This window comes from Salmo salar, chromosome ssa24, assembly GCF_905237065.1.
Source record: "Salmo salar chromosome ssa24, Ssal_v3.1, whole genome shotgun sequence".
Taxonomy (NCBI): domain Eukaryota; kingdom Metazoa; phylum Chordata; class Actinopteri; order Salmoniformes; family Salmonidae; genus Salmo; species Salmo salar.
In genome coordinates this window covers 22,584,879-22,599,386 of record NC_059465.1, presented here as the reverse complement: position 1 = coordinate 22,599,386, position 14,508 = coordinate 22,584,879, and the positions used below count along the sequence as shown (strand labels likewise).

Genomic DNA, 14,508 nt, shown 5'->3' with positions numbered 1-14,508 from the left:
AAGCTGAGGATATGCCTTTCTGTGATAGGAATTGAAAGAGAGGGACTACAACCAATTCAACTGTAGAGCAATGTTACTGAAGCATTATGGGTCATGCTGTTGTATAATCAGAAGTAAAATCTGTCCAGGAAAAACTTAAGAAATCTAATTAACTCACTTGACAAGTCAGCCACAGTCCACCACGCACTACCACAGCCCACTCACCAGCCCACTCACCTGCTAGCATTCAAACACACACGCCCTGAAGCTTTAGTAAAGACCTGGCATCTCTGCGAGTCCCTTCCTCCACCCCCCACCATTCCCCTCCTCTGAGCATTCTCTGAGTCATAGTATCCTGCACCTGCTGATTTCTTTTTCAGGCCATCGCTGCATACATTAGTTCACTGTTCACTGTCCATCAGCACACATAATGATAATGTGCTTACTGATGCATTGCCTTTTAAAGATGAGGCAAATTTATTCTCCCTAAGTAGTTCATGCTTTTGGCTTCAGCGTGTGCACCCGGTCGCGCGCAGACACACACACACACACACACACACACACACTGAGCGGACAGGACTGTACAGAAGTGTACTCAATCAGGGAAATTGATTGGGGGAGGTGTTTGCCTCTTCAACAACAACAAATGGTGTGCCGACTCGAGCGCAGTGGAAGTCTCGGCCCATTGCTCACCCATCTTGGAATACCTGATGGTCAAATGCCAACCCTTTTACCTCCCAAGAGAGTTTTCAGCTGCTATTGTGACTGTTGTATACATTCTATCTCAAGACAAGATAAATAACAAGCTGGCACTTAACAAACTGTACAAGGCTATAAACAACAAGAAAACTTGCACCTGGAGGCTGCTTTACTTGTTGCTGGCGATTTAAATTCTGCGTCATTAAGACACGTGATGCCTAACTCCCATCAATACATCTACTTCACCACTAGGGGAGATAAAGTCATGGACAACTGTTAATCTACCCACAAGCATGCATACAAGGCCATCCCTCGTCCCCCATTCGGCAAACCAGATCATGACTCCATACTCCTGCTTCCTGTTTACAAGCAGAAGCTCAAACAGGAAGTACTCGTGACTCGCCCCGTTGAGAAATGGTAGACAGAATCAGAGCTTATGCTACAGAACAGGGGCGGCAGGTAGCCTAGTGGTTAGAGCGTCGGACTAGTAACCGAAAGGTTGCAAGATCGAATCCCTGAGCTGACAAGATAAAAATCTGTTGTTCTGCCCCTGAACAAGACAGTTAACCCGATGTTATTGAAAATAAGAATTTGTTCTTAACTGACTTGCGTAGTTAAATAAAGGAAAACTAAAAAAGACAGCTTGCTAGTGCTGATTGGAATATGTTCTGAGACTCCACTGATGACATCAACAAGCTAACCACCGGCTTCATTAGGGATTGCATTGGTGACGTTGTCCCCACAAGTATTCAGCCCATTTGCAATGAGAACTGAAATTGAGCTCAGGTGCATCCTGTTTCCATTGATCATCCTTGAGACATTTCTACAACTTGATTGGAATCCACCTGTGGTAAACTCAATTGATTGGACATGATTTGGAAAGGTACACACCCATCTATATACGGTCCCACAGTTGACAGTGCATGTCAGATCAAAAACCAAGCCATGAGGTCGAAGGAATTGTCCGTAGAGCTCCAATACAGGATCGTGTCGAGTCACAGATCTGGGGATGGGTACCAAAAAATGTCTGCAGCATTGAAGGTCCCCTAGAACACAGTGGCCTCCATCATTCTTAAATGGAAGATGTTTGTAATGTTCGGATATAACTCTTCAGATATGTTATTATCCGATCAATTTGTCTTCAATTAATGAATTACTCTTTACCTTACAATTTCATTTCAAACGTCGTAGAATTCTTGGTTATCTGCACGAACCCAGCCCAAACTATGAATCATCCATACACAAATTGGCTTAATCATTTATTTACTAACTAAATAATCACAGAAATGCATAAACAAACAAACAGTAGATATTGGTTACTAACAATGATAGGGAAGATCCCGTAGGGGGCTAAACCGATATGACGGCTTGCTGGACAAAGGGAAGGGGGTGTGGACTGAGAAAGAACGGGAAAGACAAACTAGACCACTACACACAGTGGATAATTATATTCATTGAAATGCTAATCCTTTGCACATGAACGCTCGCTCATTCGGGAATAATTGCAAACAATATATTTAGGCCCATATGTCGTTGTGGTCTTCTCTGTTGGAATCGTCGGTCCGTCTGGGAGAGTCAGTTCATCAGAGAGTCTCTGGTTACTCATGGTGGTTTCTCTATCGGAGGATCCTGATAGTGTCTGTTGTAATGGATACGTCAGGCATCCATTGTTCTTAGAGTAGATGTTTCGGCAGTTGTCGGTATTTGCATCCCAGGTTAACATAATTTCTAGCTGCAGACTAGTAATTAGTATCTAAGATTTGCTCTTATTCTTTAGGGATCGATAGTCTCAGAGTTTAACCATTTCCAGCCGTGTAGCCAATGCTCCACATGGTATAGTTTTCTAGTTTTGGTACTCAACTATTTGCAGTCACAGCTCCTGCTGTGGGTTTGCTTAGTCTTGGTACTCAAACCTGTGCCACCTCAGCCGAGGTATGCGTTGGCTGAAGAGGATTTCCTCAGGAGGTGGTTTTATTCGTAACAATAGAAAAAGGCGGTTTCATGACGCCAGATCATGTCTGTGCTCACAGGGGCGTGGCCGCTGACTTGTTAAACTTTACAGGGAATACAATTCTCTCAAAATTAAAGGTTAACATGACAAATAGTTTCATCTTTACTCATTTATTTTATACAAGAATTAGATGCAAACACAATAATTGAGAAATGTACATATTCAGAAATATAATTATGTGTATTTCCTGTCCTTCGTGAGGTCACCAAATGAAACACACTCAACATAACTGTCCCTTAAGTGTCCACGGTCCCTTCCCACATTCTCACAAGTGGACATATAGTTTCATTTTCCCATTTTGGGGATTTAGGAGTTCGGTCACATGAAATCCTTTGTTCACTCTGTTGCATGGGTTCGGGGCTACTGGACCGTGGTGGACGAGAGAAGGGCATGGAAGACTCGCAGGCAATGGGCGACTGTATAGGGCTGCAGTCCACCTGTAGGTTTCCAATGGATATGGACATCCATATGTATTGGTTTAGGTCTGTTAAATCTCCTCTGCAGGCTAGTTCGGTCTGTAACTCCTGATGAAGACCCCTCCAGTAGACTGTAAGGAGAGCTGGTTCACTCCATCCACTGCCAGCAGCCATGGTGTGGAACTCAAGGGCATACTCAGTGGTGGAGCGACGACCCTGTCGCAGCTCACATAACAGGTTCCCGGTGTGACGACCTGAAACTGAATGGTCGAACACCTCCTTGAAAAGGGCATGGAAACGTGATTCAGAGGACAGATCAGAACCTTGAGCGGTCCACAGGGCTGTGACCCATTACAGAGCTTTGCCTGTGAATAGGGAGATGACGAAGTCCACCCTGTCTTTGTCAGAGGTGAAGTCAGCAGGGTGATTGTCTATGTACATTTTACACTGAATGATAAATCCTTGACATTTCACTGGGGAGCCGTCGTATTGATTAGGCATGGATATAGTGGAGAATGAACGAGAGGAGGCTGTGGCACCTGATATCGGTGAAGCAGGAATGGAGTTGCGAAGGAGGTCGCAGAGTTCATCAATCCGTTCCTCCTGTCGGGCTAGACGTAGCTGCAGCTCCGCTGAATCCATTCGTTGTTTTCGTGAGGTATTCTATAATGAACACGAGGGAGACAGAGAGCTGGTTTCAAGCGCAAAGCGCAGCAGCTGTTTAATGAAGGGGACCGTAGGAGGAGGTAGGTAGCTGGGTCCAGGGCAGGCAAAAGGTCATACATGGTAGGTTAAAAAATGGCAACAGTACTGGCAGGGAATATGCAAAAGGCGTCATGAGTGAAGCAGGTAAAAACTAACATACACGGGACGGGAAAAACCAGAGCTCCGAAAAAGTGTGTCTCAAAACAAACAATACCTCACAGTGATAGGGTGCAAGGAACTGAACTAAATAGTGTGGGATGATGACATGCAGGTGTGTGAACAGGTGATTAGAATTCCGGTGATTGGGATCTGGAGAGTGAGCTGGAAAGTGGGCTGCATTCCAGGGATCTAAGTGTTTGGGGAGTGTGAGTTGGACGCAGACGTTACACAGACACTTCCGGATTGCTCCCACAGGCAACAGCTCCAAGTTTTATTTAAATTTGTTTTCAGACAAATATTTGTAAATTGTTCTTGGTGGAGGGCAAATTATTCAAACAAATTACGAGGGGAGAAGCAACAGAATTTGTCTGGCGGTACAAGTAAACACAGACACACACTAACAAATCAACATAATGCACAACACCCGCATACACACAGCCATGCACTGCACAAATGCGCACAGACACGCACACATACACAAACACGGTCTCAGTCTATAAAAACCTGAGACTTTACATGAAAGAAACATGTAATCAAGTGGTGTTATTCCATGCCAATATGTATTGAGTCCAATATTGAATCAGTGCACTGTTTTCAATCTAGCCTGAAGTCACTGCTGTCCCTCATGAAAGAGGCCATGCTAAAGACCTCTAACGACAGCTTCCTGATCACACAGAGGTTATTTCAGAAGAACCTCTAAGACATGATCCTCACTTTATAATGTCTCAGCATATTGAGTTTCATCATGAAACACTGCATTGTGTTATTAAGCTACCTTAGAGCTATTGCATATCTACCTGTTCTAGAGATGGACTCTGCACTTGTTTGGATGTGGAGGCTACTTTAGATAATTAGACAGGAACATAGTAACCATCCTCTAATAGCAAGTCATTGTGTGACTCCCATCAATCTACATCAAAATGCAAGCAATATGGAGAATCATTGATGTTGATGTTGATCAACAGTACATAGGCTACAAAGATAGTCTGGTCGGCGGTTAGCATGCTGAGTGATTGAATTGCTTGTAAGTAGGGCACTTTTATTTTGTGAACTTGCCTTTCTTTATGATACTATATGCTTTATGTCCTGGGGAAAATATCATTTTAAGTCAGTATTCTAGCTTTTGTGGATAATCTGATTTGCATATAAACCATCTAATACTGAGGGATAGTAAATTATCAATGACTTATAACCATACTAATTATAGTCTTACAATGATTGCTGAAAACATATTATGCTAATGACTTCATGTTATGTATTACTTGCATTATGTTAATTGTCCTTCAAATTGTGGATGCTAGGCTTATTCCTAATTTTGTTCTTTTGAAAGGAGATGAATTGGCCTGGTTGCAGGAATCCAATACACATAAACAAGATGAAATGGCATAATTGGACTTGATAGTGTAATCAGTTGTGTAGACATTCTGTTACTACCCACTCATCAATTTAACACAGCATGAAAATATCAAACGAGAATCAACTATGAAGAATAAACAATTATCAGGCCTAATCCAGTTTAATCATATTCAGTCCAGAATGTTTATTATGGTGTACAGCAATGTTCTCTGATTTCAAAACTTGTTCAAGTTGTTTAGATACATTACGGTAATTGTCATTGGTAATTGCAAATCTCAACACTGACTCATGTTAGCAGCATTGAATCAACCGATAATCATACTGAGAAAAACATTCAGAATGACGGACACTTTTGTAATTAAATACGGGGAGAATTTCCGATCATGCAAAAATATACCATGGTGAAAATAATTCTTCCTCTGGGAGACTGGAAACAAGAGAGACTGTGTCTGTCTCACCCTATAGAGAGTAATTTGTCATTCAGTGGTCATTTGGACTCTTAACAGCTCCAAGTAGTTACAGCTCAGGCCTTTGTGATCTGGTGGAGGAGATTGTTCCATCTGACACATGTAACACATCAGACGGACCTCAGGAAATTCCAGGAAATCTAAGCCAGCAAACCAAGGTAAAGGTATGGACAAATATGTTTCTTCCAAGGAATAGATTGTCAAGTTAGATCACATTTCTCTCCTGTTATTAAATAAGGTGAAGGTAAAAAAAACTACACAATCACTTCACAATCCATATTAGATTATTTCAATCTGCTTGTTTATGTTGTCAGTCTGAATTAACTTGTAAGTATACAAATAAGAGTAAAGATATAATCTTTCCTTCTGAGTTTTTAATCACCCTTGGATCTTGGCCAGATCCGAACTTCCTTCTATTCCAATCACACTAGACATGTTGTAACAAGATGGAAATATTCAAGAGGGTCCAGAAATTAGGTGTCAATCAAACAACCCATTGGCTGGCTATGATTGTACATGAGTTCTCATCTCTGGTTTCTGTCACAGCATGTGTCTCTGAATAAACATGGAGTTGAGGGAGGTGAAGATTGAGAGTGGGAATCAGAGAGTAAGGATAAAGTTGTTTACAGTACCACTGACAGGCTGTAATTACATTGAGCTTGATCTGTATACTGCTGAATGAAGTGGCTCATAGTAGGTTACTGTTTACTATGTAGAGAGACTACGTGCACTACTTTTGGCTGGTGGTAGGGAGGCACAAGTGTGAAACGCATGTCAGTTTGCAATTTCGTAATGTAAAACTGGCACACTGCCATTTTTCAGCCCTAATTTTGCCAAAAGCTTCCCAAACGTCTCACCCAGCAAAGGCTGGCGCCCTGAATGACCTAAAATTATTAATCCCATATTGGTCTTTCACAGTCAGACCAACCCAAGCTGTACTGTGCAAGAAGGCTAATAGTAGGCTTACTATTGAAAGATATAAATGAGGCTGTCAAATGAGTCAGAAATGTACATGCTTTAGATTTGTAAAAGAAAATCAGATTTTTGTCACCCTTTTTTTTATAAAAAACATCAACATGTTCTAAATCCATAACAATGCTTAATCCAGATCAGGAGACCACTTTTGAGGTCTGTGAAAAATCTAAGACGTTTCGATTTTTTAGTGTAGTTACCCTTTAATTCAAGTGCACAGGCACTTAGAACTGTTGTTTGGTTTGAGGTGTTTCTATAGCACATGAGATGGAGTTTGCAAAACAAATGGCCACTGGATTGATGCAAATAATCATGAAATCATTCTGCCAGATAGGCATAGGCTACTTTGTAGTTAACATTTAATTGAGACATTTATTGGGAAAGCATTTCCATCTACCAGAAGACAATTAGGGCTATCATTGAGTACAGTTACATGCACACAATAATGTGATTATCGTGGATAACATGTCTTACCTTGCCTAAAGCCAAAGTAGCCTAGAGCCAAAATTGTGGGGATTAAGAAGTGAGTATACACAATGCCCACCGAAAAATAAGTGGGTATACGGCGTTTACCTGCGTATACCCTTCACTACACCACTACTTCCGCCAGGTTCGGCAATTTACCTGTCTAATATCAGCGCTCCTGCGCTGAGTTGGGAGGGGTGGAAATATTTGAGGTGTGTCCTTAAAAACGTGTGCCAATATGCCAATTTCAATGAGCACAACTAGGGATATTTAAGACCGACCAAAAACTGGTCTTAGCGGTAACGCATTTGGTTATGGCATTGATTTTGCCAGCGGAGGTGCACACACAGTACATCACCAAAGTTTTATTCAAATATCACAAGCAGCAAAACAGTCAACAGACATTCCTTTTTTTTATATATTGTACATTATCTTTATATATTGTACATTATCTTTATATACTGTACATTATCTTTATATATTGTACATTATCTTTGTCCAGCTCCTGTGAAACATTTGGACTCATTATGTGTGATGCCCATTGCATGAAAGGTGTCAAAGAAGCCTGTTTAGGAACATCAAGATAATTAAAAAGACTGCTTATTGTTTTTCAATGATCATTTTGTAAAAATGCCATCGACCTAACTGTGAATTGCGGTAATTCTGATTGCTGTCCATGGTGCTGAATCCCCTTGTAGGCTATATTTTCCTCTTTGTTTGTTTACCTTTCACGTAGGAAAGTCACTACTGGCCATATTAAAGGCGATGGTAAGCTATAGCTATGTATATTTGGGTCATTAACTGTGAGTGAACATTCCCTCTTTCTCTTTATATTGGATATTTTCCCAGCTCCTGTGAAAATGTTGGAAGTGCGTAAAACCCTCCATAGTCTACGTTGTCTTATATACGCCCACGGGGAGCAATAATGGTGCTTGTAACTGTATTTAGACATAGCCTATTTTAAACAAGTTGTCGTTTCATTTTATTAGAATTTGATTCGAATTATTCACTGTCTTTTTAGGTCTTATCAATAGTTAATTTAATCTTGCTCACTGACAACATTTGGCATTTCCATGGCTCAAACATTATGCATTTTACAGTAGGCCTATTTCAGTGTGAATGCTATGTTAACAATATACTTCCATACTGAAGCCATGCAATTACTGTTCAAAAACATTTTCAACATATCTAGCAAATATGGTATAGGCCTACATTTTGTTATTTTATTTTTGTAGGCTATTTAACAAACTAGTCTATAACAGACTAACATTCAAATTGCCGTTGATGACAACGTAATACATAAAATACCATAAATACACAACTTAAAGCAACCACATACAGTTGAAGTCGGAAGTTTACATACACTTAAGTTGGAGTCATTAAAACTCGTTTTTCAAACACTCCACAAATTTCTAGTTAACAAACTATAGTTTTGGCAAGTCGATTAGCACATCTACTTTGTGGATGACACAAGTAATTTTTCCAACCATTGTTTACAGACAGATTCTTTCACTTATAATTCACTGTATCACAATTCCAGTGGGTCAGAAGTTTACATACACTAAGTTGACTGTGCCTTTAAACAGCTTGGAAAATTCCAGAAAATGATGTCATGGCTTTGGAAGCTTCTGATAGGCTAATTGACATAATTTGAGTCAATTGGAGGTGTACCTGTGGATGTATTTCAAGGCCTACCTTCAAACTCGGTGGATCTTTGCTTGACATCATGGAAAAATCAAAAGAAATCAGCCAAGACCTCAGAATTTTTTCTTTTTTTGTAGGCCTCCACAAGTCTGGTTCATCCTTGGGAGCAATTTCCAAACGCCTGAAGGTACCACATTCATCTGTACAAACAATATTACGCAAGTATAAACACCATGCAGCCGTCATACCACTCAGGAAGGAGATGCATTCTGTCTCCTAGAGATGAACGTACTTTGGTGCGTAAAGTGCAAATCAATCCCAGAACAACAGCAAAGGCCCGTTTAAAGATACTGGAGGAAACAGGTAAAAAAGTATCTATATCCACAGTAAAACGAGTCCTATGTCGACATAACCTGAAAGGCCGCTCAGCAAGGAAGAAGCCACTGCTCCAAAACCGCCATAAAAAAGCCAGACTACGGTTTGCAACTTCACATGGGGACAAAGATCGTACTTTTTGGAGAAATGTCCTCTGGTCTGATGAAACAAAAATAAAACTGTTTGGCCACAATGACCATCATTATGTTTGGAGGAAAAAGGGGGATGCTTGCAAGCTGAAGAACACCATCCCAACCGTGAAGCACAGGGGTGGCAGCATCATGTTGTGGGGGTGCTTTGCTGCAGGAGGGACTGGTGCACTTCACAAAATAGATGGCATCGTGAGGCAGGAAAATTATGTGGATATATTGAAGCAACATCTCAAGATATCAGTCAGGAAGTTAAAGCTTGGTCGCAAATGGGTTTTTCAAATGGACAATGACCCCAAAATTGTGGCAAAATGGCTTAACGACAACAAAGTCAAGGTATTGGAGTGGCCATCACAAAGCCCTGACCTCAATCCCATAGAAAATTTGTGTGCAAAACTGAAAAAGCGTGTGCGAGCAAGGAGGCCTACAAACCTGACTCAGTTACACCAGCTCTGTCAGGAGGAATGGGCCAAAATTCACACAACTTATTGTGGGAAGTTTGTGGAAGGCTACCCAAAATGTTTGAACCAAGTTAAACAATTTAAAGGCAGTGCTACCAAATACTAATTGAGTGTATGTAAACGTCTGACCCACTGGGAATGTGACGAAATAAATAAAATCTGAAATAAATCATTCTCTCTACTATTATTCTGACATTTCACAATCTTAAAATAAACTGGTGATCCTAACTGACCTAAGACAGGGAATTGTTACTCGGATTAAATGTCAGGAACTGTGAAAAACTGAGTTTAAATGTATTTGGCTAAGGTGTATGTAAACTTCTGACTTCAACTGTATTTAGCAGTTCTGATTGGCCAGTGAGTGGTCAAGCCTCAACACAACTTTAACTTGTTAATTAATCAAAACCCAGCCTGTTCGCGCCACCACTTGCTACTAATGCCCATATTCTGGTTGTGAAAATAGTAAAAATAAGACACCATGCAGCCAGTGATGGTGGAAGTTAAGGGACTGAGTACAGAAAACAAAATAATGTTGTGTATAAAGAGATCTACGTATTTTCTTGTCCTGGTGATTGGGCATCCTAACACATGTACACAGGAGGACACTCATCACCTAGTCACATGCTGAGGCCTGAAACCAAAGGCCTCTCCATATCTGAATCTCTCAGTTGGCCAGTACAGACTGGTAATCACAAAATACAGTCTGTGTGACCAGTTTTTTTATTAATGGGATAAAAAAAATATATATATATATATATATATATATTTACAAACTTGCCATTACCTCATCTCCAGAATAAATATCTGGTGATTAAATGTTTGTTATGTTCTAGTTTTCATTTAGATTATAATTTAGATTTCATGTGAAAGTCAGAGATCGCTGAGAGAGATATTCAACATCAAATCTAGACTCTGAAAACAATGAAATATATAGGACATTTATGACAACTTGTCCTCTATTTCCATGGTTCAGGATGAGAAAAGTATGGTGTAACTAACTTAAACTAGTTTCAGCATTTCCACTCACCTACGCAGAAAACAATCCAATCAGCCAGTTGGCTTGTTTTCATTTACACAGGTTGACAAATTGGCTTGACCCTTAGTCACGGCATCTCTTATGGTTTATAAATGTTCCCAACCAGTGTGATTAAGATCAGGCTTGCAGTCATTACGCTAATGGAAATGCATTTTAATTAATGACATCCTCATTTGCATTGTGTGTTAATTATCTCAATCACTTAATCTCATCTGCACATTCTAATTACAACTTACAGCTTCAATGAATCTGACAATTTCTCTGAGATAGAGATGCTCCACTCCCTGTTTTCACCTAGTTACATAAGCTTGGCTAAAATGAGTAAAGTAACTTTAATTTTGGAGACCGCAAAAACACTGAGATAACTTAATAATTAAATCAGAACTAACAGCCAAACTGCCAAACATTACACTTGCCCTATACTCCTTGCTAATTGAATTACAACTAGGGTGTTTTAAATTACAACTGTTGTTTTATTTCTTTACCTACCTATTGTTCACCTAATACCTTTTTTGCACTATTAAAGCCTGTAAGTAAGCATTTCACTGTAATGTCTACACCTGTTGTATTCAGCGCACGTGACAAATACACTTTGATTTGATTTGTACTACAAAGAGTTGTTCATTTCTCAATTTCTTCACTCTTTAATACAGCATTGCAGAGACACTTTGTATGAAGATATGCACAGGTCTAATTATTTACTTTTAATATCAGAGCATGCTTATGTACAGTGTTGTCTTACCTTAGGGTGAACATTTCCACAGGAGAGAAGGCTGAGGCAGTGATGAAGGCAGAGACAGTGTCCCTCTGCCTCATGGGCATGGCTGGCACCATGACCAGGAAGTTACTATCCAGCCTGTGTTCAGTCAGGAAAGGAGCGGCAGGGATCTGGTACAGACGCACACTGCCGATCCTCCTCATGGGGGTGGAGGTGGATGAGCCAAACAGACCCTCCTGATCCGAGCGGATGGAGTTGCCTTTCCGGGCCTCCTCCGAGTGGCACTCTCCTGCATCTGTTGACTGTAACATGTAGTAGAGCTCCACTGTGGTTCCCTCGGCCAACTCTATTGTCCTCTGACGCCCAGGCACTACGCTGGGGGGGCTGAACCAGCCAGCCAGGGGCTCCAGCTCAGCTACACACAGCCCCAGTTCCCCCTTCAGCTGGCAGGTGCCACGCACCTCCTGGGTCTCGTGGAAGGCAAACATGCGTACGCAGGGCAGCTTGTCAATGGCGCTGTAGTCGTCCCAGTCCCTGCCGGCCACATAGAACAGCACCTGGACCCTGGGCTTGGCCAGGTAGATCCTTTCCTGAATGATGAAGGTCTGCACCTTCCAGTTGAAGGTGAACATGGAGGACGCCACAAAGGCTCCAGGGTGCTGGATGAGCTCCGGGGGGACAGGCTGCTCCACTGAGAGGGGGCCATAGCTGGCGTTTACTGAGGGCATGCTGCGGGCCTGGTAAATGAAGAAGGGCTCCGTCCGCGACAGCAGGCTGGAGTTCCTCATAAACTCCTGGTTGGCCTCCTTCAGGAAGAAGGCAGACTCTGCGTTGACCACCTGGTAGTTGACAGGCAAGTAGGTGGGGATCGACGAAAACCTCTGCAATCCCTCCAAGACTCGACAGTCTGCTACTACAAGACAGAAAAGAAGGGCTGAGTCAGGACAAGCTCAGACAGTGCTTGCTTGTTGTACATCCTGTACATTTCCTCTAAAGCTTCCCTCCGGTAAAACTAGAATGGCCATACTGAGTGACAGCCATTTGGACTGGAGTTTAACAGACAGACCTGATAGACCTACACACAGACAGCAGAGATGACACTGACTAATGCAAGCTACTGTCAGGTCTACTTTACAATACATTTCATTACGTTGTAGATGTAATTTCATGGTGTATGGTTATTGTAATGTTTTGATATTCTTAAAATGAAGAAAACTAACTCCAGGAGTCAGGACCATTGCACATTACATTACTATCCATATATTGTCTCATATTGTAATAAATAAATAAATAATAATACATATTGATTTCAAATTCACAAAGACGGAAATGGTCACATTTCTGGGAACCACATCTGGAATAACCACATCATAAGTTTTGGTCAATGATATTCTACTAAGCACTAGTATCCTTTTCATGCTTTGCTGCCCCCTCCCCCGCTCCCTTCATGTTGGCTGCACCTAACATTCAAAATATTCTGCTCTGAAAATGGAATGAGATCCAATTATATTGAACCTCTGGTAAATCAATCTTTCAGCTGAGCTCAGCTCAGTCTCCAGATGGAAGGGAAATATGCAATATTCTAGTGTGAGAACAAAGAGTACTGCACAAAGCCAGAGAGGTGCCGACAGAGAGTAGAGGCACCAACACAGACTACACCAACAGTATGATGACAAGATTATCAACACAGATTGTGATAAAACAAGAACAAGTAAACATTTAAATATGTATAACGTTCATGAAAAGCTCAGGTATCATTATCATATTGCAATTCATATGAAAGATGACTTTAAGTAGACCTACAATTCACTATGTGTTAAAGCTGAAATTCTGTACTTTTTAGGGTGACCTGATCAAATTCACATAGAAATGCGAGTTCTAAATCTGTCATTCTCATTGAACCAAGTCTAACAAGCGGCAGGTCTGTTGAATGTGCGCTATTTCTATGCTTCCCGTTCTTACATTTTTTTTTGTTGCATCTTTTACTTTCAGTTTTCTACTGCAGCTTCAAACAGCTGAAAATGCAATATTTTCGGTTATTGAAAATATCTTTTAGATGGTAAAGTGATTTTCTACACTATACACTGCTTGTTTTGCCACAAACTGAAATTAGGCAAACTATTCGAATTTTAGCAACCAGGAAATGGCGGAGCTATTTCCGAATATTGCACCTTTAAATAAGCAAGATGTACATGAACATACTGTATGAATGAATGTAATCATTGGAGTTTATGTATGTAATGTGGAGTAATCATGAGTTGTTTCTGGTGGGCTATTGTTAACAGGTCCCACTCCATGATGGCCTGTGTGATGAGGGAGAAAACACTAGACTGGTAAAAAGATTTTAATCACCCAAAGAGTGGGCTATGACCTTCCTTTTAAGAGCAATCTGCTGTGATTACTACACCTCTCCATCCGCCCGCCTGCCTGCACAGCACACTTCCATCTTCAACGTTTGCTGGGAGAGGATTTCATTCCTTAGCCCCAGCCTTGTAAATCAATGTCCCGACAATTTACAAATCAGCCAGGGATTTGTGATTCATGGCGCCCACTTGACCTCGGCCCTGTCCGGCCCATGGAGGCAGCATGGAGGCAGCCTGGAGGAAGCCTGGAGGCCGCGAGGGATGCAGCCTGCCTGCCTCTGCATCTGAAGGGCAATACAACACTGTTTAGCTAAGGGGCTCGCACTGTTTATTTTAGGGACTCTCTCGCTCTATAACAGCTCCACTTAAACATCACTTAGCGGTTATAACAGAAGACAGAATTGAACAATACTATACCGCAGTGTAATTTGTTATTTTCTGAACAAACTCGAGAAGTGTTGTTTGTACACAAGAAGCATTGTTGCAGATGGTACGACGACATTAACAAATGAAAAGCTTGATAGTCCAGCAAG

At 41.2% G+C, this 14,508-nt stretch overlaps 1 protein-coding gene across 2 annotated transcripts in view; it reads right to left on the bottom strand.

The window, feature by feature from the left end:
- Positions 1 to 14,508, bottom strand: part of LOC106585532 (transmembrane protein 132C) — a 214,353-nt gene that overhangs the window by 159,254 nt on the left and 40,591 nt on the right. For both annotated transcript variants that reach the window (XM_045706869.1, XM_014171844.2), the window contains exon 2: positions 11,637 to 12,525. In XM_045706869.1, coding sequence (XP_045562825.1) covers positions 11,637 to 12,525 — 889 coding nt within the window. The remainder of the gene's footprint in view (positions 1 to 11,636; positions 12,526 to 14,508) is intronic.